General features: G+C 54.3%; 2 protein-coding genes across 4 annotated transcripts in view; one reads left to right on the top strand and one right to left on the bottom strand.

Annotated features, from left to right (window-relative positions):
- Positions 1-7,176, bottom strand: part of COPS3 (COP9 signalosome subunit 3) — a 28,431-nt gene extending 21,255 nt beyond the window's left edge. For both annotated transcript variants that reach the window (XM_068530858.1, XM_068530859.1), the window contains exons 1-4: positions 7,044-7,176; positions 2,902-3,031; positions 408-520; positions 267-316 (exon numbers count right to left, since the gene is read on the bottom strand). In XM_068530858.1, coding sequence (XP_068386959.1) covers positions 267-316; positions 408-520; positions 2,902-3,031; positions 7,044-7,098 — 348 coding nt within the window. In that variant the 5' untranslated portion in view covers positions 7,099-7,176. The remainder of the gene's footprint in view (positions 1-266; positions 317-407; positions 521-2,901; positions 3,032-7,043) is intronic.
- A 3,230-nt stretch (positions 7,177-10,406) lies between these two features.
- On the top strand, positions 10,407-24,534 carry NT5M (5',3'-nucleotidase, mitochondrial). Of its 2 annotated transcripts, none has more exons than XM_068531260.1 (5): positions 10,407-10,830; positions 14,108-14,208; positions 19,001-19,061; positions 22,535-22,649; positions 23,912-24,534. In XM_068531260.1, exons 1-5 carry the CDS (start codon positions 10,564-10,566, stop codon positions 24,052-24,054), a joined length of 687 nt encoding a protein of 228 aa, XP_068387361.1. In that variant the 5' UTR covers positions 10,407-10,563; the 3' UTR covers positions 24,055-24,534. The 2 variants fall into 2 exon arrangements, with proteins under 2 accessions (XP_068387361.1, XP_068387362.1); XM_068531261.1 differs by lacking the exon at positions 23,912-24,534 and adding an exon at positions 22,734-23,132.
- Positions 24,535-27,434: the final 2,900 nt, after the last annotated feature.

Below are 27,434 nucleotides of genomic sequence, written 5' to 3'. Positions count from 1 at the left end.
AGTTAAAAGGTTCAGCAAACAAAACAGCGGCATTTTACAGCACAAGGGGTGCTAGAATGGCAGTTCCAGACACAAGCAGCAGCCTCCCCCTTGAGGCACCACTTCTGTGGTCAGAGCCCCACAGCGGACGCTCTGAGCTCTCCGCAGCGACCACGTACATCCGAGCATTAGGGTCTCAACACCAGGCTGGAACCCTTACACTCAGCGCATTGTGCAGGTTTGAGGCGTGCGAAACAGAACTATAAATACTCAAATAACATTCTTACCTGTTTTCTTTCCACAAGTGCATTTGTTAGCTGATGGCAAAGCCCAGCAACTAGACACAACAATGATAAAATATTGAAAATATAAATGACTACAGGGCAGAATACATTCCGTGGAAAAGAAGAAAAAGCTGTTCCCCTTACAGGTGTCTGTTGCATAGCGAATGTGCTCCCCGTTACAAGTGCTGATGAAGAGCTGAACCTGTGAGAACAGCGTCTCGAAGTCAGGAACGCTGGGCATAGAAAACTTCACAAACCTACAACACACAGAAAAGAAGCAACTTGTCCTGGCGTCTCACAGGGAAACGCAGAAGTCCGTCCGTCCTGCCTCCAATGCTCTGTGAAGTTAAAGGAGTCACAGTACTTTTAAAAATGAAGAACTGGAATCTGTGAGATTCTCCCGGCCTGGTTCTCTGCACAGTCAAGACACAGAACATGGACACAAATAGAGGTTAAGAGAAATTTGCTTAAAAAAAACAACTTTTACCCAGAGCAGTTAGGCAAGAAATAAAACGCAACCAAAAAAGAACTTTCAAAAAAGCAAACTCCGTCAAATGAGGCCAAATATCAGGTTGTCCTAATACTCGTGAAGTAACTGAATATAAACTCATAACCAAAAAATTTTTTAAATACTTTTCTTTTGCAGTCCAATGTGCTCAGTACTGCTTTATTCACCTAGAAACCCGCCGTGGGCTTTTCCTGCCTGAGCAGAACACACTGAAGCTACGGGCTGGCCGGAGGCCGCGGCAGCGGCTCATGGTCCCCGTGCTGCCCCAGGACCCAGGGGATGCTGGGTGACCTGGGAGAAAAACTAGCTGCAGGGCAGGACCAGAAGGAGTGGAGCGGCGAGAAGAGGGACGACTCAGGCAGGTGGCCCATCCCGAGCCACCTGGCAGATGGTGCCGCCAAGTGCCATGGTGAACACCAAGAGGGGTCGGAGAGGTTTCAGGGGAGAAATCACATAAGCCACCACCACTTAGACACTGCTTACAAGTAAACTGCAAGCTCTTCCTTAAAAAAAAAACAAACAAAAAACTGAATGGTTTAAACTCATTTCAAGAAAAATCAAATGGGTATTATTGCCTAATGACAATTTCTCCATCTTTCAATTTGTACTTCCATTTATATAGTATTCCTTAACAATGCCACCTTACATCTGTAATTACACTTTCCAAGTATCAAAATGTGTCCAAACAATCTCATCTGGGCTTCACAATAGGTCAGCAAGGCATTGTGATTTCCATTTTATAAATAAAAATATGAAGCTCAGGGCCTCAAACCTCATAATCAGCAGAACACAGATTCAAACCCAGGGGACCTGGAAACAAGGTCAGGGTTCTTCCCAGGTTTCCTTTAACTGATATACAACGTAAAACACCTTCTAGCTTCAAACAGCTTCCACACACATCACCTCACTTGACATGCACATCCGCATAAGCTGACGTGTGTACAAATCATGCTGTCTGTTCTTTTAATCGGAAACCACGGGCTGCAGAAATCTTCACCAGCCATCCCAACCCGCAGAACCTCCTGCAGCAGAGGCCCTGCTCCACAACTGCACGGTCTGAAACAGTGGCTACGGGCAGCTCCTGAGCCCTTGAGGTGTGGCAAGTGCAACTGAGGAACTGAATCTTTCACTTCACTCATCCGTAAAGATTTACATCCAAACAGGCACATGAGCTACTGGCCGCCCGTGTTCCGACGGCACCTTCCTCCTGACGCACACCTGTCTCAGAACCTCAGTGCAAGTGGAGCCAGACCCTCACTTTAGGTCAATTTCTTCTCAGTTTATTTACATTACCTCAACTTTCATAACCACCACAAAATTCCAATTTATAACACTACAACATCAAGAGAAAAGAATTCAACTGTCAAAGACACAGAGTCACAAGAGTTGAATAGACCAATTGAAATAACGTCTATTTAATTTGGTCTTAAAACAGCTTAAACCTGTACAGCAACTACAGTTTTTTTAAAAAGGGGGGAAAAAAAAAACAGCTTAAACTTGTCTGAAGGGAATTGGAAGCAAGGCTGCTCTGGATCATTGGTAACTTCACTCAGTATAGCCCCCGTGCCCTGTTCTGTCACTCTTCCCTCTTTTCTTTCTAAGTTAGAAAATGGGGAGAATCCAATGGACTACATGAATAGAAGTATTCAGATAAATGCAAACTACAGTGCCCTCAACTGAGATGGCCATTCACTTTTTAAAATACATTTCAAAATGTGTATAAACATAAGAGTTTTAAAAGATGATAAAACAGAACAAAATATAAAAGCACCTACTGTATAGCACAAGGAACTCTACTTAATGCTCTGTGGTGACCTAAATAGGAAGGAAATCTAAAAAAGAGGGAATATATGTATAGTTGATTCACTTTGCTGTAGAGCAGAAACTAACACAACATTGTAAAGCAACTATACTCCAATAGAAATTAATTTTAAAAAGTAAAATAAATAAAAATAAAAGCAATGATTAGCCGCATCGAGTTAAAGGTAACTACTACAACGTGACTTTAGTTGTGCAAAAGAGCTCACTGTCATTTACAGGGCTTACTGCATACACCAAAAAAAACCCAAAGCCAGAAAGTGCAGCGTTGAGGTTAAGCGTGCACAAAATCATAAAGGAAAATGCCCTTACAAAACAGCGAGGACTCCCAAGGAGTGCTCCTGGACATCCAGAGCCCCGAGCACGGTGTCCAGATGGGACAAGTTCTTCGCAAGGAGTTCCCCACTCTTGTTGATCAGTTCACAAAGCTGAGTCATTTGCCCTGGAAAACAGGAATAACACCATCATTCAGTTATAGCATTAACCAAACCAAAGGAAGTCAAATCCCAGACTTCACACCTCAGACCTGCAGGTGCCGGAAGGTGATTTCTTCTCCTTCGTTTCAGACGAGGACCCAGAAGGGCCAAAGACATCTTGCCTGCAGCCTCAGCACTAAACCTGCCACTTTCCTCGGGCCCCTGAAGGTCTCCCCTTTTCTCCACTCCCGCTTCCAGTGCCCCAAGCCAGCAGCGTTCACACTGCCATCAGCACCACCGCACCTCTAGGATCATGACTTCATCTTACGGCTAAGCCTCTCGGTCCACTCCTTCCTCTCTCCTCCGCCTTCCCTCAGATCCCCACCATTTCCTGTCTGGACTCCACCGTCTTCCGAGTGGTCTGCCTCCTTCCATCTCTCCCCTCCAGCCCACAGCCCACGCTGGCACCTGTCTGATCTTTCTGAAGTGCAACTCCCATCACACTCCTCCAAACGCCCCCCTCAGCCCCGTCTGGCCTCCTGAGCCTCCCCTCACACACCAACGTCCCCGCTCTTGCCTTAGGTCTCTGCACGGCTGCTCTCCAAGCTGAGTGCTCCCTCGCCACTCTTCCATGATCCCCACGACCCGACTCACTCACGTCAACAGTCAGCCCGGGCCTCCCCCTCCCATGGCTCTTTGTCCTCTGTGCTCTCTGCGTCCCCGGGATCCTGGTGTTAGGTCGTTCACATGAACTCAGGCGGAGAGCCGTCTCTTCCCCAGCTTCAGAATGCAGTGCTTGCCTAGCACCCAATCAATCAACAAGCAGCTTGTTGAATTAATCTAACTGATCCACCAATCTTTCCCCAATACCACAATATCATGTCTTAACAACTAAGGTACAGAATCTAATTAGGCCAGAATTGAACTCACCGACTTCCCCCAAGGACTTTTCTTTTTTAACTGAGATATAGTTGGTTTACAACATTATGTAAGTTTCAGGTGTACAAGATACTGACTCACAATTCCTAAAGGTTATACTCCATTTCTAGTTATTCTAAAACATTGGCTATATTCCCTGTGCTGTACAATATATCCTTACAGCTTATTCTATACATAGTAGTTTGTACCTCTTAATCCCCTACCCCTATCTTGCCCCCTCCCCTTCCCTCACCCCACTGGTAACCACTAGTTTGCTCTCTATATGTCAGTCTGTTTCTTTTTTGTTATATTCATTAGTTTGTTGTATTTTTTAGATTCCACATGTAGGTGATAACATGCAGTATATGTCTTTCTCTCTCTGACTTACTTCACTAAACATAATACCCCCAAGGTCCATCCATGTTGTTGCAAACGGCAAAATTTCATTCTTTTTTATGGCTGAGTAGTATTCCACTGTGTGTGTGTGTGTGTGTGTGTGTGTGTGTGTGTGTGTGTGTGTGTGTGTGTGTGTGTGTGTGTGTATATATATGTATATATATGTACCATATCTTCTGTATCTATTCATCTGTTGATGGACACTTAGGTGCTTCCGTATCTTGGCAATTGTAAACAGTGCTGCTATGAGCACTGGGGTGCATGTATCTTTCCAAATTAGTATTTTCATTTCCTTTGGATATATACCCAGGAGTGGAATTGCTGGATTGTATGGTAGTTCTGTTTTTAGTTTTCTGAGGAACCTCCATACTGTTCTCCACAGTGGCTGCACCAATTTACATTCCCACCAACAGTGCACGACGATTTCCTTTTCTCCACATCCTCGCCAACATGTGTTATTTGTAGACTTTTTTATGATAGCCACTCTGACAGGTGTGAGGTGGTATCTCATTGTGGTTCTGATTTGCATTTCCCTGATGATTATCGACGGTGTAGACTCACCGATTTTAATGGGTTATTCTGATGACAGACACCACGGCCACACTCTATACTCCCACATCCCACCACCTGTTTTCTGGTGACGGTGGAGGGTACACATAAGTCCACGGGCATTAACCTCTCAAGTTTCCTCCTCAACAGTTCTCTTCCACATTTTGAACTTCAAGCTACCCATACCAGCTATTTCTATTTAGTAACTGAGTGATTTTTCCTATTAAAAAACACTTAGGGGCTTCCCTGGTGGTGCAGTGGTTAAGAATCCACCTGCCAATGCAGGAGACACGGGTTCGAGCCCTGGTCTGCAAAGATCCCACATGCCACGGAGCAACTAAGCCCATGCACCACAAATACTGAGCCTGCGCTCTATAGCCCGCGAGCCACAACTATTGAGCCCACGTGCCACAACTACTGAAGCCCTTGCACCTAGAGTCCACAACAAGAGAAGTCATCGCAATGAGAGTAGCCCCCGCTTGCCGCAACTAGAGAAAGCCCACGTGCAGCAACGAAGGCAGCAACGAAGACCCAACGCAGCCATAAATAAAGAAATAAATAAAGAAAAATTTACTAAAAAATAAAATAAATTTAAAAATTTAAAAAACACTCAAATGGTATAATGTTTAAAATCCAAGTGACTGTAGCCAGGAACTTTGATAATTTCTAGAGCTTCTTACTATACTCTTAAATTTTTACCAAAAATAAAGGAAACATTCCATTATTATCACACTCACTGCAAAACAATAACAAAGAAAGTCCATGATATCATTAGGTATCACCTTTCAAGGTAATAATACTAGTTGAACTGGGAAATATCAATACCAACTCATCATCATGTTGTTGAGATCTCACTGGCAGGTATGAAATAGCTTCTTTGCAGTGATTAGAATCACCCACAACTAAGCATTTCAGTCCATGATTTTCCCCCAATTAAATTACCAATCCTGAGATGAGACCTAAGAGAAATGCTGTGTCCCCCTTAAATCCTAAGGCAGTCACCTCGTACAGGCCAAGGGGAGACACACCTAAGGGCCACAGGGTGCGTGTGAAATGAACCCAACCAGATGGGGGCCAACGAAACGTCCTCTAATCAGAGAAAGCTGGGACATTATGGCATTCCCTTCACTTAAGGTTCATGTGAGAAAATTCTGAATAAGAGCTGAGGAAACAAACTCATTAACGTTTGCTATTCGGGCAGCACGAGGCACAGGGGCACAGGCACGAGGCACAGGGGCAGGGCAAGCGTCCTGCGCCTCTCTGTCCCGCACACAGCTCCTAAAGCAGCGACTTGCACAGAGCGTGTGTGCAAAGCTTTCAGATAAGAGATCCTGCTTGATGCTCACGACCACAGCCCTAGTTCTGTCTTGTAAATAAGAAGACTGGCCCGGGTAAATTAGGCGGCTGGCACACCAAGCGACCGAGACAGGACTCCAGCCCAAAGCTTCTAGGCACACGGCACCGCGGGAAGGAGAAACTTAAGTCCGTGGCACGAACGAACGCATGGATGGCTTCTTCACGCCTAGAGAATATGGCTCACCTGCGAAGCCAACTCCTACCAGTAACGAGAGAAACGAGACAGAACCGCCGCGCTGCGCCGCGCCGCGCCCCACACCTGAGCAACCTCTGGGCAGCGCCTGCCCTTCTTACACAAGAAGACGGCACTCAGGAGAGAAGCGTGCCTGCCCAAGGTCACGCAGCTCCTGCAACTTTAACGGTTCCTCCCTCTCAGTCCTGACAACTCGGCGGAGTAGGGCCATTTCTATTCCACAGATGAACAAACAGGGTGGGGAAAGGGGCCTTACAGCAGCGGCCAACTACTTTAATTCTGGGCCCAGGGCTCGATATGCAGGTGATGAAACGAACGAACCAATGGCATGAAAATTAGGAAGAAAATTAACAACGGTCACAACTCCGCCCGCAAGAGGGGAGCCTGGAGCCAGGGCCCCCGGGGGACTTGCGCGCCAAGCCACGAGGGGCCCCGCCGCGCGGCCAGGTCGGGAGGGGCCGCCGGGAGCCGAGACCGAGGCGGCACCGACAGCGGGGGGCGGAGGCCGGGAGTCGGGACCCGGGCGGAGGGGCCGCCCAGCTCGCGCGCTCGTCAGCCCCGGCCCAAGCGCCGAGACCCCCGGCCCAGCCCGGACGAAGGCTCGCGGCCTGCGCCCACCGCCTCACCTTGGGCCGAGAGCTGACGGACGCTGTTGACGAACTGCTCCAGGGCGGACGCCATGTTCCCGGCGGCCCGGCGGCGGAGGCGGCGCGCGCGGGACGAAGACCGGCGACCCACTGGAGGGCCTCGAGGGCGATGACGTCACTTCCGCCGCTCAAGCACCGCGAGATCTCACCTACCTGGGACCCGGCTACTGTTTCCATGGAATCCGCTCTAGGGGTGCCGCGGCGGAAGGCAGCTTTCTTTCCCTTCCGTCTTCGTTCTGTGCACACGCGAAATCGCTCCCTGGATTTAACGGGGATGTTGGGCAAAGGAAGGAACTGAACTCCTAGTTAGGCACATCCTTTCCGGATTTTGTTGGGAATGGCTGTCCCGTTTAACACCTTGCCAAATCCTCCAAGCCCGGCTTAATTGCCACCTCTTCCCTGAGGCTTTTCCTGCGAGGTAGTAGTCCGGCCAGGCAGGCAGCATGCGGTCAAATCCCTTGTCTACCACTTAGTAGCTCTGTGACTCTGGGCAAGTTCCTTGGCTGTCCTCTGCCTTGTTTCCCCATCTGTACAATTCTCACGATAAACCACGTAAAATACTTATGGTTGGAGGGGAGTCGTGTGAGGTGGGGCTGCAGGATAGACAGGGACCACGTCAAGTAAGCTGTGTTAAAGACACTGGACTTTTCCCGGAAAGATTGGGACGCCACGGAGAGTTTGATGCAAGAGAGTGGCATGATCAGACTTGCACTTAGAAAGGACTGTCTGGCTTTACATGGATAACCTCAGAGAATCATTTAGGAAGCTATTGCAGTAGTCAGTCGATGTGAAATACAATAGTAAAAATTGTACCTTGAAATAGAGATGGAAATAAATTGATGTATTTGGGACAAGTAAAGATGAATGACTTTAACACTTGTACTCTAGGATGGAGCTGTCCCTGAATGCTGTATGGCAACATTTGGTCCTCAAACAGAAGACAGATATTTTGAATTGTAGGACATATTTCCATGGATGTACATGGATTTTAATAAAAGCTAAAAATGTTGTGAGAAGTTAAGCACTACAATAATCCAAAATAGCCACAGCTACTAGTCATACTTTAAATTTTGTTGCCTGTTTAGATTGTGGCATCTGTTCTCAAAGTGTGGTTCCTCAGCCCGCAGCATCAGCGTCCGTCACCTGGGAACTTCTTAGAAATGCAAATTCTTGGACTCCACTTTAGACTTACTACAAACTCTGAGGGTGGTGCCCTGCAGTCTGAGTTTAACAAGCCCTGAAGGTAACCTTGATGCACACTAAAGTTTGAGAACACCTGGATTGTGGCAAAGAGGAGCCAGGAATCAAATCACAGTCATTTCAAAACTTCTAAGAGGCATCCCACCCTTCTCTCTTCCTCTCAAGAGTGAAATGACTGAAGGAGATGTGGTTAGAGGGATAACCTTGGATATATTCTAACTTTTTTTAAAGCTAGTCATGTGTAAAATCCAGCAATTACTTAAGTTTATTTTTTAACTATTTTTTTATAAATCTATTTATTTTATTTATAAATTATTTATTTTTGGCTGTATTGGGTCTTTGTTGCTGCGCGCAGGCTTTCTCTAGTTGTGGCGAGCGGGGGCAACTCTTTGTTGCGTTGCGTGGGCTTCTCATTGCGGTGGCTTCTCTTGGTGCGGAGCAGGGGCTCTAGGCACGCAGGCTCAGTAGTTGTGGCTCGGGGGCTCTAGAGCACAGGCTCAGTAGCTGTGGCGCACGGGCTTAGTTGTGGGATCTTAGATGTGGGACCTTCCTGGCCCAGGGCTCGAACCCATGTCCCCTGCATTGGCAGGTGGATTTTTAACCACTGCGCCACCCGCGAAGTCCTCAGCAATTACTTGAGACACACCTTACAAGAAACAGCCACAGCAGTGAGTGGAGATACCACATTTAACTATCTGTTTTTCATTCTTTGAATACACATTTACTTTGTCTCTGATATGTGTCCAGCCCTGTGCCAGATGCCAGGTGTATATCTGTTGTCAAGACAAAGTTCTTGCGGCAATGAAGCTCTGGCTGTAGGAGTTACACACAAAGCAAGCAAATAAAATACTTTCAGAGAGTCAGTACCTGTTATGAAGAAAATGAAACATGGTCACGGGGTAGAGGAAGGTCAGGAAATGCTTCCAAGATGTAAAGGGTGAGAAGGAGCCAATGAAAAGGCATCTGGGAGCGGAGAGTTTCAGGGAGAGGAACAAATGTATGCCAAGATCTTTTTTTTTTTTTTTTTTTAAGTATTTATCTCACACTTAGAAGTCCCCTCTTTCCATATTTACAATGCTCAAATTTAATCTCCTAATCTTTTTTTAAATTAATTAATTAATTAATTAATTTATGGCTGTGTTGTGTCTTCGTTTCTGTGCGAGGGCTTTCTCCAGTTGCAGCAAGTGGGGGCCACTCTTCATCGCGGCCTCTCTTGTTGGGGAGCACAGGCTCCAGACGCGCAGGCTCAGCAATTGTGGCTCACGGGCCCAGCTGCTCCGCGGCACGTGGGATTCTCCCAGACCAGGGCTTGAACCCGTGCCCCCTGCACTGGCAGGCAGATTCTCAACCACTGTGCCACCAGGGAAGCCCCGTATGCCAAGATCTTAAGACCCAAATAAGCTTGGTGTGTTTCTGGAAAAGACAGAATGCTAGTGTGTCTTAGAGGAAAGTGGGTGAGGAGGGTCCTGCTGTGTCTCTGTTGGATACTGCTTGCCTATAACAACAGTAATAATCTCTTATTCATTCAAATTGACAATAAAAGATTTTAAAGCCAGAAGAAAAAAAAAAGCCACCTTTAACGGGGTACATAACAATATTTATTTTAGATTCATTTGAAAGTCACCGGTTTTATTAAGGCTTCGTGATATTTGCACGGCGTTAATTGCTCTTCTAACAGCCTCTCCCCAGCCAGTCACTGTAAAGCAGGGGGCACATCACACTGTTTTGGTTCCTTCCTACTACTGTCACTCCCTTTAGTTCTTCTGCCTATTTTGTTGACTTACTGGCTTTGTGTCCATCTCCCCTTCTAAGATGTGAGTTCCAGGGTAGCAGGACCTCGTCTACGTGGTCCACTGGGCGACGCTCTAGGGGCTCAGTAAACGACTCCGCGACACAGGCCTGCTCCATCCTCGCTGCGGCACTGGGAGGAGGGAGCCCAGGCGCAGGATCCCGGGAGAAGGTGCCAGTGGAGATCCGAGGACTGCGGACGCCCCGGGGACAGCCCAGCGCCCAGGGCTGTCCTTCAGGCCACGCCCCTCGGGCCCGCCTCCGCCAGCGCGGGTCCCTTTAAGGGCGGCGAGGCCGCAGCCTCGCTCTGGGGCTTGAGCCTGCGCGCTCGTGCCCCGCGCGCCCCGCGCGCCCCACGCGCCCCGAGCCCCGCGCGCCCCACGCATCCCGCGCGTCCCCGGCCCCGCGCGCGCTCTCCGCATCCCGCGCCCCCGACGTCCGCTCCCCTGTCCGCAGTGTCTCCTCCCGCGGACATGGCCCCGGTGTTGGCGGCGAGCGCCCGCCAGGGGCCATGATCCGGCTGCGCGGCTGGTGCGCGCGGAGGCCCCGCGGCGCAGCGGTGCCTGCGGGGCCCGCTGGGCTGCGCTGGGCGTCGGGCGGGCCTGCCGGCCGCGCCCTGCGGGTGCTGGTGGACATGGACGGCGTGCTGGCCGACTTCGAGGGCGGCTTCCTCAGGAAGTTCCGCGCGCGCTTCCCCGACCAGCCCTTCATCGCGCTGGAGGACCGGCGCGGCTTCTGGGTGTCGGAGCAGTACGACCGCCTGCAGCCTGGGCTGAGCGTGAGCACCCCCGCCCCAGGCGCGCGTGGCCCTGGGAGTCGCCCCCCGCAGCACCGGGTCCTAGGGGCCTCTGCGTTCGAGAGCTCTTGGCTGTCATCGAGGGCTTCTCAAAATTCAGGAGCACATAAAGCGTAATATACCTAACTCTCCATCTTCAACTGACTTTTAAATTTTGGCCTCAAGTCACATTCCCGTTTCTTCCTCTACCTGAATTTGATGAGCATCTTTACCATCCATTCTTTTTTTCCCTTGTCCACCAAAGCGTAGTTCCCAGTAGCACTGAGGTTGCGAGTCTTCCTGGACGGCACACACAGGGAGTCACGGTGGGTCCGGATCTACTCCTTGGCTTATCCCCTGCCCCAGCCCGCCCAGCTGAGCACCTGAGCTCCGACACCAGGAACGGTCTTTAAAGATCGCTTGGTTTGTCCATTTAAACTACTTGGTGAAAGGAACGGGATCTTGCCATGGACCAACTTAGAGACCCAATGTTTTCTGCTGTCCCTCAACTGGCCACCTAAGGCGGCTGCCAGGGGGAGTTGATGATGATTTTAGAACCTATTTTGTAACCCCAGGTTGCCTGCCTTCCCTCCTCTGTGAGGCAGACATTATTTTCTCCCTTGTGAGGTGAGGAAACCTGTCCCATGTCACAGCCAAGAAGGGTCAGCCTGGATCTGAGCTGTCTGTCTGCTTGCCAAGGTCATTCAGTCCTGTCCTCTGTCCTCCTCTAACAAGTGCCAGTTCTTTGATTTACAAAAGGCATCTCGACAGTCATTTGGTTTGTGGAGGGGTGGGTGTTAAAAAGGAAATCAAGTGCCATTTCTTTTCATTAACACCAGGCGCTTCAGAAGGCAACTTTCCCCTGAGGCTGGGGTGCTGACCTCTCCCACTCCCGCTACCTAATGAAAAACTTTAAACCGGAGAAAATGCCCTAGTAATTTTTGCAGGCCCAGTAATGTTCTCCCCTGCCCTGTGTGTGTGTTCATTCATAGACGGCACTCAGCGTTGCCGTCCGGGTTCTTCCTTTCCTCCCAGGACCGTGTTACTGTGATGCCGCTAAGCCTGTTACTGAAATGGAAGTCCATGTGCCCGATGCACAGTGAGGCCAAACGATACCAGAACGTCAGAGTCTGGAACAGAGAAAGGTCTGCTGCAGGGCCATGCAAGGAGATGGATGGCTCATGCCTTAAAAACCCCAAACTTCCCAAAAGCTTTCAGCAAAGCCCTTTTCTAGGAAAGGTGAGGGAGGGGCGTGTTAGTTGGTGCAAACTTCTTGGTGTTAGATCCTTTGTTCTTGAGGTCAGGTCATGGTCAGGTAATGATGTTCCTGTAAACCTCCACCAAGCAAATGTTATTCTCTGTTCTGACAAGAAAGGGCAAGGTCTTACGGCACAATTTTCACCCTCAAAGGTCCAGGTCCTGGCTAAGAGGAGGGGGTCTCTGCGGGGGCCGGTCACCCTTCCCCGGAGCGTTCGTCCAGCACCAGGTCTGGGTCCTCCAGTGCCCAGGCCTGGCTGAAGAGGCAGGTCTCAGCTGGCGGCTCCCTCAGGTCCAGGTCCCACAGACTGCCACCGCCATTAGGTCGCCCACCCCCTGGCTCTCCAAGGACAGTGGCTCTTCTAGTCCGTTGTACCAGAGTGCAGACCCCGGGTCTAAGGGAATGCGCCACTGTCTTCCAAGAACAAGGCCCGGGAGCAGAACTCCTCGGGCACCAAGGAGGGGTGCTCTGAGAGCTCACCGTGCACTGCTGCTCCTGGGAACATTGCAGGCAATGGGGCTTTAATAGACGCACACGTGACCTTTATCCCCGGGCCCAGCTCACGGCAGGACCTCCCGGGTCTCCCCTTGGCGGAGCTGGCCCAGCACCTGCGTTAAAACCTCCCTGTCAAGCACCCGGCTTCCACACGGAGGCATCCCTGCTTTACAAAATGTGGGTCTTTCTGTGTTTCCTTTGAGCCTCGCTTGCCGAGGGGTGAGCAGGGCAGAGGGGAAGGCATAGCTCATTTTCACTGACTTAGAATCTTACACTGTTAGGGCAGTTGAACGGGCCTCAGAGAAAGGAAGTCCCTTGACCAGGGTTTCAAGGAAAGTTGAGGGGGAGGGAGGTAAGCTGGGGTGCTGAGGGGAAATGGTTAGCCCTGGGCCACAGCCTGCTTTCCACCACTCACACTGCTTCCCTTTGAGTCAGAAGCCCCACGTTCAAGTTCTAACAGTATCACCCTGAAGTGGCCTTGAAAAAAAGCTTCAGTGAAGCCCAGTTTCCTCATTTGTAAATTGGGGATGGCAGCTCTTGCCGCTTGTGGGATGTGAGGCTCAGACAAGAGAGGGCATATATTAGCCATAAGCACTGATTTGCTTAAGCCCATGTAGTTGACAACAGTATTGCCCGTGTGACCTCCGTGTGCTCCCCGTATGTCGCCGTGGTGGCATTTGTTCTGGGCAGTGGGGCTTCTGACGGCGGGTGGGGGGCGCTTCCTGCATTGCACACATGGGACATGGTTTCCTGCTTCTCAGAGGCTGGGGGTTGTCACTTTCCCCTTGTCCTGGCCCTGGAAGGGGGTGACGTACTGCAGACTTGAATTTGGCCAGCAGCATAAGATGGACACTCCTAGCCGGGCGGTTGGGAGCTACCGTTTTGCTGTGTGACATTAAGTCAATCCCTTCCCCATTCTGAGCCTCGGTTTTATCACATGTGAAATGAGAGTCTGGATTGGGGGCTTTTAAAAACAGCAGAATAGTTTGTGTGTGTGTGTGTGTGTGTTTGTGTGTGTGTGTGTGTGTGTGTGTGTTTTAACGAAGTATTTTATTGGCATCCCAATGCGTAGCTCAGATAAAGAGCTGTTCTGCTGATGTGGTGCGGAGCCTGGAGCTCTGCCCGCGCCCCCATCCCTCGTGGCACGGCGGTGCTCGGAAGGGCCTGAGCTCCTCCAGCTGTTGAAAGTGAGATTCCAGCGCCGTGGCAGGACCCAGCCCACCCTCGCTGCCTCCAGGGGGCCTCCGGCCTTTAGAATCAGGCAAACGTGTGGTTCCTGGGGGCCGGCCTTCTGTCCCCGCCAACTCCAGCAGGGCCTGCAGCAGCGCTGGCTTCAGAGTCCACAGCCCCAGCACCGTAGCTGGTCCCTGTTGGATCCTCGCAGAAGCTGGATCCCTCCTGCAAAGGGGCCGGAACACACGCCGGTGCCAGCTCCCACCCGTCCTCCCCCAGGAACTGCGTCCTCGGGGTGTGGGCAGACGGGGTGCTGAGGACCCCGGGCGTCACCTGCTCTTCTCCCCTTCTCAGGAGAAGGCCATCAGCATCTGGGAGTCGGAGAACTTCTTCTTTGACCTCGAGCCTCTGCCAGGCGCTGTGGAGGCTGTGAAACAGATGGCCAACCTGGAGAGGTGAGTTCGTCTTGGCCCAGGGTCCGCGCGCCTTCCCGTATCACGTCACCTCTGCTCCCCGTTCGTCGCCCTGCACGGGCCTGCGCGGTCCATCCTCACAGGGCGAGTCTGTAGGCTGTTAAGATGCTTCCATCCAGTAACTTGCGAGAATGTCGAGTCTAATTTGACGGGGTTCGCTGGGTGTTCAGGGTTCACTTATTCAGCAAATATCTGAGAACTGACTGTTAGACGCCCCTGGGCACCAGCGGGTCACAGGCGAACAAAGCGCGTTCCCTGCTCTCCCGGAGCTACCGTCCAGCCAGAGAGCGGGTGTTAAATAGAGCATCCCACCCGGGAAGACAGCCACGACCTGGGATCAGTGCTGAACACAGAGAGCCAGGTGTGTGGAGGGGTACGATGGGGAGACCTGGGAGGTGGGATGGGGGAAGCGGCAGCAAGAGGATGAGGGAGACGTCTGCCTGGCCCCGTGAGCTGAGGCCCCCGCCCCGGAAGCAGTGCCCACCGCCCATCGAAATCCGGCGGCACTTACCGTGCTCCCCTGAGGACCTTAAAAAACAATAGCCTGATTGAGGTACAGTTCACATACCCTACACCCACATGGTTTTTAGCGGGTTCACAGAGATGTCCAGACATCACCATCGTCAACTTCAGCACATTAACAGTCACTGCCCATTCCGGCTCTCTGCCCTCAGCCCTCGGCAGCTGCAGTTGGCTTGCTGTCTCTGGATTTGCCCATTCTGGACATTTCATATACGTTTCTTACAATACCTTGCCTTCTGTGACTGGCTTCTCTCACTCAGTATGGTGTTTCCGGGTTCATGTGTGTCGCAAAGTGAATCAGCACTTCAGCCCTTTTCACTGCTGAGTGATCCTCCATTGTGTGGATATGCTACGTTCTGTCCATCCGTTCCTTAGTTGATAGATCTTGGGTGTTTCTTCTTTTTAGATACGAAGAATAACACTGCTGTGAACATTCATGTACAAGGTTTTTTGTGGTCACGTGTTTTCATTTCTCTTAGATGTGTACCAAGGAGTGGAACTGCGGGGTCATATGCTGAATCCAAACTACTTTCAAAGCAGCTGCACCATTTTACATTCCCAGTAGCAATGTCTGAGGGATCCAACTTCTCCTCCTCAGCACTTGCTATGGTCTTTTTGATTCCAGCCATCCTAGTGGGTGTGAAGTGGTATCTCATTGTGGTTTTAATTTGCATTTCTCTGAAGACTAATGATGTTGAGCATTTTTGGTGTGCATATTAGCTATTTGTATATCTTTTTTGGATAAATGGTTATTCAAATCCTTTGCTAATTTTTTTTTTCAATTTATTTGTCTTTTTTTGTTACTGTTAACTCATAAGACTGCTTTATATATTCTGGATAACAAGTGCCTTGTGAGATATATGACTTGCAGATATGTTCTCTCATTCTGTGGATTGTTGTTTTAGTTTCTGGGTGGTGTCCTTTGAAACCCGAAGTTTTTATTTTGATATAGTTCAATTTATTTATTTTTTTTCTTTTGTCGTTTGTGTTTTTGGTGCCGTATCTAAGGATCCTTTGCCTAATCCAAGGTCACAAAGATTTGCTCCTATGTTTTCTTCTAAGAGTTTTATAGTTTAAGCTCTTATATTTAGGTCTTTGATCCATTTTAAGTTAATTTTTGCATATGGTGTGAGGAAGGGGGTCCCACTTCCTTCTTTGTCGTGTGGAAAATCCAGCTGTCCCAGAACCATTTGTTGAAAAGACTCTTCTTTCCTCCGTTGAATGGTCTTGGCTTCCTTGTTAAAAGTTAATTTGCCACAGATGTTAGGATTTCCTTCTAGGCTTGTATAACTTTTATTGCTCACAGTTTTGCTTGAATTTAGCAACCATGCTGACAAATCAAACATAAGGTACGATTTGGCTTTCACTGTGCCATGTAACTGCCTTCAAGCATTGTCCGCTTTCAAAGTTCTGACATGATGAATAGACATCAGAGAAACACAAAATGCTTAGAGTTTGGGTTGACCTGTAGGCTGGTTTGGTCGGTAATTTATCTTTAGACTTGAGTCCAGGCCCTGCAGAGTAGTGTATTCTACTCTGGTCTATGATTTGAACCTGATTTACACCAGAATAATGTACTATAACTTCTTCCACCTGTAGCAAGAGCCTGGCGAGGCAAAGAATGTGTATTTTTGCACCGAAGCTTTTAAAAGCTCTGTTCTTGTCTGGATCCGCATTTCCTGGACCACATTCACCAACTGTATTCTGGGGAGCTGGATTGCACGGTGGTTAAGTCTCAGTCTGAACCGGAGTTAGACCGCTTCTCCAGAATCGAACCCTCAGCAAGTTTCTAAACTTTCAGTTTCTTCATCTGTAAAATGTGTGCAGTGTAAATGTTAGCTGCCGCTGTTAGTATTCTGCAGGACTTAATAGGTGTGCCACAGAAAGGTGTTCTTTTTTTTTTTTAATATTTATTTATTTATCACTTATTTATTTATTTATTTTGGCTGCACCGGGTCTTAGTTGCAGCATGTGGGATCTTAGTTCCCTGACCAGGGATCGAACCCGGGCCCCCTGCATTGGGAGTGTGGAGTCTTAACCACTGGACCAGCAGGGAAGTCCCAAGAAGAGTGTTCTTTGACCAAAGCAGCGTGGGAAACATCGATGAGAGGTGTCTTTCCTGTGGGACTTCTCAGAGCTTTTAGTTTGTGGACGTGCATTAAGATTCTTCAGGGGGCGGCAGAGGGGGCAACTTTCTTTAATTTTTATTTTTTAATTTGTTTTTACTTTTGGCTGCATTGGGTCTTTGTTGCTGTGCGCGGGCTTTCTCTAGTTGCGGCGGAGTGGGGGCTACTCTTTGTTGCAGTGCGCGGGCTTCTCATTGCGGTAGCTTTTGGCGAGCACAGGCTCTAGGCGCGTGGGCTTCAGTAGTTGTGGCGCATGGGCTCAGTAGTTGTGGCTCATGGAATTAGTTGCTCCGCGGCATGTGGGATCTTCCCGGATCAGGGCTCGAACCCGTGTCCCCTGCATTGGCAGGTGGATTCCTAACCACTGCACCACCAGGGAAGTCCCAAGGAGACAGCTTTCTTCTCGTGGGTTCTGGCCCGGAACACTTTTTCACAGCTGCCCTATTAAACACATTTGCAGAAATTCCAGTCTGGGATGTCCAGGTTGAGACCACACCACTGGTCCTTTACTTCCACTTTGGCTCTTAGCTGGGTGGACGATTCTGATGGTCAGTCCGTGCCCAGAGCTTGGACTGAGAGAGGGGTCTAGTGGATGGCTAATCAAGTGGATGGCTCTGTGTCTTGTGCTTTGTGCAGGAAATAAGCAAGGTGACGTGTTAGAGGTCACTGGGGAGGGGCTACTTCAGGTGCAGATGCTTCTCCAAGGGGGTGATATCTGACGTCAGACCTGCAGGATCGGAATGAATAGTGAAGGGCAGTGGGGAGCAAGGGTACAGGCCCTGGGAGGGGAAGGGGTTTGCTGACTTGGGTAGCAAAGGAGACCAGGAGGTTTCCTCACTGAGGTTTCAGTGAGTGTGGGGCAGGTGGGATGTGGAGGAAGAGGTTGAAGAGAGAAGGGTGTCATCTAACTTCGGTTTTAAAAACATGGGCTCGGGCGCTGAGTTTGGCATTTCCTGGGCATTTCTCCAAAGAAGAGCTACAGATGGCAATTCAGTGCGTGAAAGTTTGCCTCAGCGTCATTCGTCCTTAGGGAAATAAGTCAGAACCACAGTTAAAAGCCGCTCTGCACCATTAGAATGACTGTCGTAAAAAAGATGGACGATCGTGGGTGTAGCCAAGGATGGAGAGAGCTTGGAATCCTTATCGCTGGTGGTGGGATTGTAACCGGTGCAGCTGCCTTGGAAACCGCATCCTCAGGATGTTGGATACAGAGCCTCCTGTAACCCAGCAGTCGCACCCGAGAGAAACGAAGACACAGGCCCACACGGACCCTGCGCACGGGCGTCCCCAGCGCCACAGTTCCTGGGTGGAAGCAGCCCCACTGTCCATCCGCGGTAGCGTGTAAACAGAACGTGGAGCACCTGTACAAGGGACATTACTGGGCAGTCAAAAGGCCCGCAGTTCCAGTGCCCTTGAAAACATGACCCTAATGAAAGAAGCCAGTCACAGAGACCATGTACCGTGGGGTTCCGTTAACATGAGATGTCCAGAACAGGCAAATCCACAGAGACAGGAAGCAGGCGGAGACCCAGGCTAGGCCTCTCGGGACTGCTTTCCAGGGATCCCATCTCCCGTGGGCTTGGCCCCGTGAGACAGTGGGTGCCGCTCCGGGGGCAGGTGCCAGCTCGATGAGGACTGGGGACCAGCCGGCACTGTTGGCGGGCACCGGGCCCAGGGCCACGGGAGGGAGCTGGTGCGGCACAGACCGCGAGGGCCCACCAGGGTCCACAGGAGTGTGCGAAGCCCCAGCCGCCCGGCCGCACCCTTGACCGAGAGACTCCGGCGCGGCTCGTAGGTTTCCTGGCTCTGCGCCGCGTGAGGCCCTGACGTACGTCCCTTGAGTAGCCGGCTCTGGTCCTGTAACGCCTTCCCCTCTGGCTGGTACTCGCCGTTTCTCGGCATTTCCTGTCACGTCCCAGGGACGGCTGCTCCTCAGCTCTGCCAACCTGCGTGGCCGGCTGCACGGGGCTGCCCTGTGGTTTGCCCGGCCCTGAGCTGGTGTCGGGCCAGGGCTGGGGTCACACGCGGCGGCCGGGGCCGGGGGGACAGGGCATCGCGGGCCATCAGGGGCCGGGCTCGGGCAGGGGGACGCCGGCGCCCAGCCTCACCCTGCTCCTCTCCCCTAGCACCGATGTCTTCATCTGCACCAGCCCCATCAAGATGTACAAGTACTGTCCCTTCGAGAAGGTAAGACGCCTGTGGTTGGGCCTCTTCTCGCTTTGCCCCGTGTCCCAGGGAAGCGCTTGGACCCACACCCGTGGCCGCTGCCTGCCGGGGCTGCCCCTCCGCCCGTCCAGCCTCCCGGGTCTGGGCCAGGGCCTCCTCTTAGCGGAGTCTGAAATTCTGCTGCGCCCTCTGGGTGGACCTGGGGAGGCGCCAGGTTCTGTGGGAAGGTGACTGTCCCCGTTGGGGCAGCATTGACGTGAAGGATGGGACGAGGAGAGGATGTGGGTCGGGGAGGGGCTGGAGGCCACCCAAACCAAGTATTTGGGCACGAAAAGCCTCACAAAAGTGACACAGTGAAACTGCACTTTGCTACATACTCACTTCGTCATCTTTATTGAAAATAGGTAGAATTACATAAAACTGAGACTCCTCTGGAGATTGGGAATTGCAGGGTTGCCAAACCCAGAGGGATGGTCTGTTCCCCGGGGGTGGGTTCACACCAGAGGTGGGCCCAGGGCTGCTCCTGCCCCGAGGAAGCCGAGGAGCTTCCCAGGTCTGGGAAGGTGGGGCTCGGGGCCCAGAGCCCCTGCTCGGGGGCCGACCTCGGCAGGGGTGCAGCGTGTCCTCTCGGGACCTCTCCTCGCCCGGCTCCACGTGAGAAGCAAACACACACGGTCAGCCAACGTTCGGCGCCTCCTGCGCGTCACACGGAAGGGATGCGCCCTTGTCGGGGTGTCGCGGGCGCTCCACTGTGTGCTTCGTCCTCAGGACGCCCCTCGACCCGCCAAGACCGTGAGTGCAGCTCACCTCGGGGGCGAGTGGCTCGGCTTGGTCAGCGGGGGTGGGCTTGGGCCTGGAGGCGTGTCCAGTCCCCAGCAGAGCAGTGAACTGGAGGCTCGGTACCCCCTGCACGCTGGCTAGAAGTGGGCATTGTCCGGCCCCTCACGAGACCCCCGGCAGAAACTCTGGGAGTAGCCGGTGTGTTTCCACAAGCCCCCAGGTGCGCCGTGTTTGAGAACCGCTGGGCTGGGGCAGCTGTTTCAGCCACGGCTGCGGTGGAGGCGGGGCTGGCTGTCCGGCCCTCGCGGTCCTCGTCCCTCCCCCGGGGTTCAAGTGTCATCTCTACTCCGACCATCCCTCCCGTGCAGCCTCAGCCCAGCACTCCCCTCTGAGCTCCAGGTGGCTCTGACCTGCCATGTCTGTCCCCGGGGTGCCGACGTCCCTGTCCCACGTCTGCCCCTCCCTCTGAGGCTGGAAGCACCACCCTTCGTACCCCTCTGTTCCTCAGCAAGCCTGCTTCCTGCTGAGGCTGTTTCTCAAGCACACCTCTGTCTCCGTGGCCATCTGGGGAGAAATGCTGACATAGCCTCCGCAGCTGCCCGCGCATTTCAGCTCCACACGCACACCCCCAGGGGTGCGGGCCATGTCCCGCTGGCCCTACTTTAAAGCCTTTAGTTGTCTCTGCAGCAGCTGTGTCACCAAATGCCGCTCTTCCCTGAGGCCGTGGAAAGACCTCCTCCCTCGAAAGTCCGTCTAGTAACTCTTTTGCTGCATGTGGTTCGGATTCGGTTTGGGTCGTCTTGACAGATTCTGGTTCGGGAATAACACCACCACTTTACCTCGGATGGCTCTGTGTTCACCAGGCCGAACTGTTTCCTGCCCAAGTGTCTTCAGGGACCAGAGTTACAATTGGGTGGAAAACGAGCCACCTTCCCTCCCCAGCCCAGCCCCCCCCAGCGGTGCCCTCAGACCCCGGCCCCCACCCTGGCCGAGCCCGGGAGTCAGAGGAGAGCTCTGGGTCTCAGACCCCCCCACCCAGCCTCTCAGGGCCTCCATCTCATAACCAGTGCAGTTGTGCTGATGCCTCCCTGGGTTGTAGGAAGGATGCAGAAGGCGGCATTTACCACCTTGCTAGCAGTAAACGTCACCCCCTGTGTCTTCTCTCTGGCCCCAAAGACCCCCACCCAGCACGAAAGAAAGAACCTCAGTGCACTTTTCTCAAACCAGAAAGCCTGGGCAGTTTCACGGTTGATTATTTTTTCTGCATTCTTGGATCCTGGAAAAATATGTTAGGTGCAAAGTTGCCTACACAGTTTAATTAAAAACTACGTTTTGAAACGTGGTAAATATTTTTTAAAAAAAGGAAGGAAGGAAATTCTGCCAACTATAGATGTTTCTCTAACTTTCCTTGATTTCCCAGATTTTCTTTGATTAGCCATTACTTTTACAATAAAAAAGTAAATGCTTTTTTGGTTGGCAGTCATTCTGCAAACATTTACCGGGCACCTGCTGCAACGCTAGGCATCTGGGGCTTAAAAAAGCCGTCTCTTTGCTCTCGGGAGCTGAGGACAGTGTGGCAGGAAGAGAGACAGTCATCACTCTGTCACAGGCTCTGTGGTCACCCAGGGAGGAGGCCAGGGCAGGCTCCTGGGGAAAGTAAGAATTGGGTGGAGTCGTGGAAACGAGAAGGCAAAGCCCTGGGAGGACAAGTTCTGAGTAGACGGGATGCAGCTGAGGAGAGAATCTCTGAGCTTCAGGGTATCTCAGTGGACACCCTCCAAACTGAAGAGCAGAGAGGGAGCAGAGCCTGCCTGCCCTCCTCCCCATGGGCCTGGGGACGCAGCTCCGATGGCTCCCCGGGGGCCTGGAACGCATTCCTGCGGGACGTCCGCGCCCTCCGTGGGGTGTGCCCTGCCCCCCACCCTCTGTCACCCCCTTGTTTTACCGCCTCAGAGCATTCGGGGTGCGCGGCTGTTGTGAGCTTTCAGTGCGGGGTGCGATGGGGCCCTCGGAGCAGCTGAGCCGGAACCGGAGCCCCGGCCGCCCCACCTCCCCTGGCCACGCGGGGTTGCCGTGCCGCCGTCAGGGCCTCTCCTCCCAGCCGGAGGCCTGGGGTGTCCGCGCCCTGGCCCGGTGGACGGCCCAGGGGTCAGCTTGTCTGCTGTCAGTCCAGCTCGGTGTGGAGACTTAGCCTCGCGAAGCTGTTTTGTGAACCTGACGGCCCCCTGTTATCTTGTGATGGGGGGGGTCTTCCCGAGAAGGTGGCCAGTGTGGTCATTTGCATGGGGTCCTCCATCTGCTGGGTAAGGTCACTCAGGAGCAGGGCGTCGGGGGAGCCCCCGGACACGCCCACGCCCCCGGCACTGGCACCGCACACCCACCATCTGCTTGAGATCCTCTCCCGCTCCCATCATGGGTCCAGTTCTCACGTGGCCTCCGGACGAAAATTCACCGGACAGGACAGGAGGACGGCCGGTCTGTAAGGGGTTGTTTCGACGCGCCTTGGAGCTCCGTCCCCCTTTCCTTGCCCTAGAGCCTAGCCGCAGGGGCTGGGGCGTCTGCTCGGAGCCACGATTCTGCTGCTCTGTAGCCAAGGGGCCGGGACGGTCCTGTTGTCCCCTGAGCGTGGCAGTCTCCCTGGGGGGGCCCCTCTTGCAGGAGAGCCGGCTGTGCCCCCTCACGGCTCTACCTCCCCCCGCCTGCTGTCGTTCCAGTACGCCTGGGTGGAGAAGCACTTCGGCCCTGACTTTCTGGAGCAGATCGTGCTGACCAGAGACAAGACCGTGGTCTCCGCCGACCTCCTCATAGACGACCGGGTGGACATCACAGGCAAGTGGCCTGCAGCGGGGGAGGGGCGAGTGTGGTGGCCTCACGGCCCCTGACCTGAGCGGCCCCCCTCCCCTCACTCACCAGATACGTGTTAGGCGTCACATCCAGCCTTAAGCCGCGCGTGGAGCGAGACGAGATTCTTCTCCGCGTCCGGCCTTGGAAGGGGCCCCACTGGGAGTCAGGAAGAGTGGGTCCTGGCTCTGGGGTAACTCGCTGAGTGACCTTGAGTGAGTCCCTTTACACCTTGAAGCCTTGCCCTCGGACAAAATGAGGGCTGGACTCTGGCTTCCAAACGTTTGTTTTTAGCGACAGAACCCTCCCCTTTTTTTTTCCAGAAGTAATTTGGACTGAACCTCATGTGTTAAAGCAGAAAAGCAAAGCCTAATCTCTCTAGTTGAAGGTGGTTTGGGAGCTGTGTTTGTCCCTTTTGCTTATGGGTGACCCCCTCCCAAAAAATAAACAAACCTTGGATTTGCTTAGAAAGGAGAGGGGAAGCTTATTGGTTCATCAAACTGAAAATCTGGGGTAGGAGGGCTTCAGGCACGGCTGAATCTAGGAGCTCAAACAACCTCCGTCAGAATTTGGTTTCTTTATCTCCTGGTTCTGCTGTCCTCGCTGTGCCTGCATACCCTGGCAGACGCTCCCCTCCTGGTAGCCATCACTAGTTTCAGGGTTAAATTATTCTTTTGGACACCTCAGTGGGAAAATTCGAAATATTCCTTCCCTGATGATTTTTGGAGCTGGCTTGGGAAACATGCCCATCTCTACCCCGGTCAGTGTCCAGAAGGTAGAATCCACAGGTGTGCCCGCCACTGACCTCCCAGACCGCACGGTTTCCCTAGGACAGTCAGGGCACAGTGCAGGGGTGGGGGAGGCCATGACGTCGAGGGGCCCAGGGACCCACTCAGCTTCTGTGGGGGGCAAGGGAGAGGCCGTACCCAAAGGGCAGGTCACCACTGGCGGCGTCAGTGTAGACCCAAGGGACTGAAGCCTGCGGGGCTTGTGGGGCCCGCGGTCAACAGCTGGTGACGGAGCTGGTCTGGGCAGCACAGGATGGCTGGGCACAGGGGCAGGGAGGGCGGGCGTCTTGAGGCTCAGCCTCAGCAGAGGCCGCGGCCGTATGGAGCGCCTGGTCACTGTTTGCCGAGCACCCGCTGTGGGCTCTGGGGCTGCGAGGGGGCCCGCGTCCAACCCCCGTGAGACAGGGCTGGTGCGATCGCCTGGGGCCCCGATGTGGGACTGAGGTGCTGCTTTCCCCCCAGGGGCCGAGCCGAACCCCCGCTGGGAGCACGTGCTCTTCACGGCCTGTCACAACCGGCACATGCAGCTGCAGCCCCCCGGCCGCAGGTTGCACTCATGGGCAGACGACTGGAGGGCCGTCCTGGACAGCAAGCGGCCCCGCTGAGCTGGCTGAGCCCCGGCCCCGCACGTTGCCCGGCCTGGCCTTACATGCACCTTGGGGCAAGCCTGGCCCAGGGCCCTGGACAGGACACAGGCAGCCAGGCCGACCTCAGGTCTCCGGTCAGGGAGGAGCCCGGGGCGTTGTTCAGAGGGGACAGTCCTCCCCTCCCTCAGGGAAGCCCCCTCCCCGGCCAGCAGCCGCCTGGTCTGAGGGTGACGTAGGAGCAGGTGGGGACAACCGCCCCGCCCTGAACCACAGCCCCTGCTGCCCGGCGCCCAGTGGGGTCTCCCCCGTGGACCTGCCCCGGATCCAGCAAACACGGTGCGAGTTCTGGGCCATGCCAGGCTCTGTGCCAGGGGTCCTCCCTGGGCCCCGCCTCTGACTGGCTAGAGGGCTCTGCCCCCCACCCCCCACTACCCCCCCCCCCGGGGGCCGAAGACTTGGATGTTTGCTGAAGGCGTGAACAATAAATGCTATTCTCTAGTCCCCGCCCCAAGGTCCTCCGGCATCTGGCCCCCGGGCGCCCAGCTGTCCCCCTGCACTGCTGAGAGCCTGGGTTGGGGGCGCAGCTTGGTGGGTCTGCCTCGCCACAGGGCCGCATGGGGCCGGGAGGGACGGGCCCTGACGGTGGCGCAGGTGGCAGCGCTGGCGGCTGCGGTGTCCCCGGGCGGGAAGTGGCCCCGTAACCGGCCACCCACGGCCCGCGCTTTCTTGCCTGCTCCTGCCCCCGCCGTGCTCCCCACGGCTGCCCTCCTGGGACCCCCTGGTTGTCCCCTGGGCCCCGGGGGTGGGTCGGGCAGGAGGAAGGGTAAGGAAAGCGGCCGGTGGGTCCCGACTGGAGGGTATCGGGGCTGCATCACGTGGGCTGGAGTTCCCTGGCCCGAGCAGCGTAGTGTCCAGAGGAGTCCTGGCCGCCCTGGCCTGTGGCCCGGGAAGGAAGCGAGACCCTGGGACTCCGGGGGACAGGAGAGCAGGTCACATGCGCCACGGGGTGTGTCACCTTCTTGCTGGGCTCTTTACTCTGCCTGCTCCTGCCGGCCGCCAGCAGCGGCCTGCCCACCAGGTCCTCTGCACCCGCCCTCCGAAGGCCTCCCTGCTTAGAATGATCAAGTCCAGATGCCCCAGCTCTGGACCGTCCGGGACCGCAGCCTCTGCCTGATGGGAACCGCGCCCTCCCCTGGACGTGGCCATCTTGTTCACGGCTGTCTTGGGCTCTGTCGGTTTCTCAAGCGGGGGCTGGGGAGGAGCTGGGGGGGGAGGTGCTTCCTTCATGCAGAGATGTCCTGGGGAGGGCCATCCCTCCCCATCCCCGGGCAGTGTCGTTGGCACCGCTGGCATAGCCTGTGCCCTGAGGTCGGCTCTGGGGCCCCACGTCTGGTGGGCGGACTTCTCAGCCACAGGGAGACATCTCCGCGGGGGATGCTGAGACCCCCTGCCTGCGCTCCAGGCCTCTGGTGCAGTGCAGGGTGTGAGCAGGGGTCGGGTGAGGCCCAGCCAGAGCCCCTCCCTCGCATCTGGGCTCTTCCAGCTGATGGCTGCCCTGGGTTTTAAAGGCCAGTTTAGCTCAGCTGGAATCACTCACCCCGAGGTAGCAGCCACTGCAGCTGCCTAATCAGTTCAAGGAGAAAAAAATCATTGCAGGGGCCACGGTGTCTGGTTACGTCCCTGATTGTGAGAAGGGCTGCAGGGGTCCAGGTGCCAGGGAGCAGGGGGGCACCTCCCACCAGGTGACATTGATGGAGGTCTGGGTGGAGGAAGGGAGAGCCCTCCTGGCCCTGGCGGGGGTGGGGGAGGCACCGCAGAGGCCCTGGGGCTGCCAGTGAGGGAGCTAGGCGGGAAGGAGATGGCCGGACAGGCCTGGAACCTGGAGCAGAGGGGGGAATCGGAGGTGGTAGCTGTGACGGCTGGGCCATGGGCTGGTACCGCTCTCCTTGTGAGGCAGCTGGGGACACAGGCAGGACCGCGGGGCTCTGTGATTCCCTTTTTGTCAAGCAGGATACACCTGCTTCATTTAAATGAAGGTGAGTTTCTTCAAACTTGAGAAGCACATGTTTTGCTTCTGGACCCTTAATGACCTGCAGAAAAGGAAGGCCCCCTCCCATGGGTGACGCGTCAGCTGGGTCCCTCGCCTTCTCCACTGGCCTCAAAATGCCTCAGCTCTGTCAAGAGCGGAGACTGACCCCTTTGAAAATATTGTAAATGTTCTGGCCTCGAGGCCCAGAGCCCCTGGGAGGAGCAGTGGCCAGGTTTGGAGCAGAAAGACTCAGGATGGTTTCTTCCCTGTTCTGGGTCACAGTTACCCCAGCTGGGACCCATCCCAGCGTCACAACCCCAGTAACGACAGTGTCCTCAGCACCCACCGTGTCCCGGGAGCTGACGAGCGCTTTACGTGGCCACGTAACCGCCTCCCGCGGCTGCTTCCCCTTCCCCGGGGAGCCAAGGGCGTGCCAGGTGGTGCAGCCGTGCTCTGGGCCTCCACACAACACTGTCCCCCGCTCCAGAACCCCCTACGGCTCAGCTGTCCAGGACAAAGCAGAGTCTGGGCTCAGGGGCTGGGCCTCCATCTGGAGAAGAGACTCAGGCACTCGGCCTGTGGCAGAAACCGCAGACAAGTCCTGGAAGCCGGAGGGTGGCGGTGGGCAGCCAGCTGACACGGCCCCCAGTCGCCAGGCCGAGGCAGAGGTGTGGGGAGGGGGCAGGAGCGACACTCCCGTCGCCCCCATTCGCCATCCAGGGGGAGCCGTGAGTCCTGCGGCCCCAAGGGAAGGTAGGGCCGGAGCCCATGGGATGGGGATGAGGATGCAGGAGCTGGCCGTGTGGGTCCCCTCTAGAGGGAAAGGGGATGAGGGGCCTCAGCTGGAGTGAAGGAGGGCCAGGCCCCTGGGGGTGCCCTGCCCCCTCCAAAGTGTGAGAAAGAGGATGGACATTCCAGCAGAGACTCCAGCCAGCTGAGGAGCCTGGTCCCACACAGCAAGGCCGAGGTCGTGCCCCCAAGGTCCCCCCACTCTGGCACAGGAAGAAAAGGACTCAGGGTCCCTGGGTGCCTGTGGAGGTGGTGCTGAGGACGGATGAGGCCGTAGGCTGGGGGCTCATCAGGCGACCACCAAGGAGGGGCTGAGTGACCCTGGGGCCGAGTCTGGCTGGGCCGAGGGCGCCTCACCCCCCTGCTGCAGGCATTTGGATCAAACGCAGGGTTTACTTTCTCAGCTTCAATTTTCAAAAAATTAAAACGAGCGCATCTTACCTGACCCCGTGGTCACGTGGGAGGATGGATGACCAGGCCCCAGCAGACCCAGCGCCTGGTCCGGATGTCTCCTAGGCAGGGATGAGCACGGAGACCCTCTGAAGAGGGGGGCATCGGCCCCCCCCAGGGAGTGGGGGCA

Source organism: Eschrichtius robustus, chromosome 20 (assembly GCF_028021215.1).
Source record: "Eschrichtius robustus isolate mEscRob2 chromosome 20, mEscRob2.pri, whole genome shotgun sequence".
Classification (NCBI taxonomy): domain Eukaryota; kingdom Metazoa; phylum Chordata; class Mammalia; order Artiodactyla; family Eschrichtiidae; genus Eschrichtius; species Eschrichtius robustus.
This window is presented reverse-complemented; position numbering and strand designations above follow the sequence as displayed.

Coding starts and splice junctions, on each gene's coding strand:
- NT5M (XM_068531260.1), top strand. CDS start 10,564: ATGATCCGGCTGCGCGGCTGGTGCGCGCGGAGGCCCCGCGGCGCAGCG. Junction 19,062..22,534: donor AGTACTGTCCCTTCGAGAAG/GTAAGACGCCTG, acceptor CTGTCGTTCCAG/TACGCCTGGGTGGAGAAGCA. Junction 22,650..23,911: donor CGACCGGGTGGACATCACAG/GCAAGTGGCCTG, acceptor CTTTCCCCCCAG/GGGCCGAGCCGAACCCCCGC.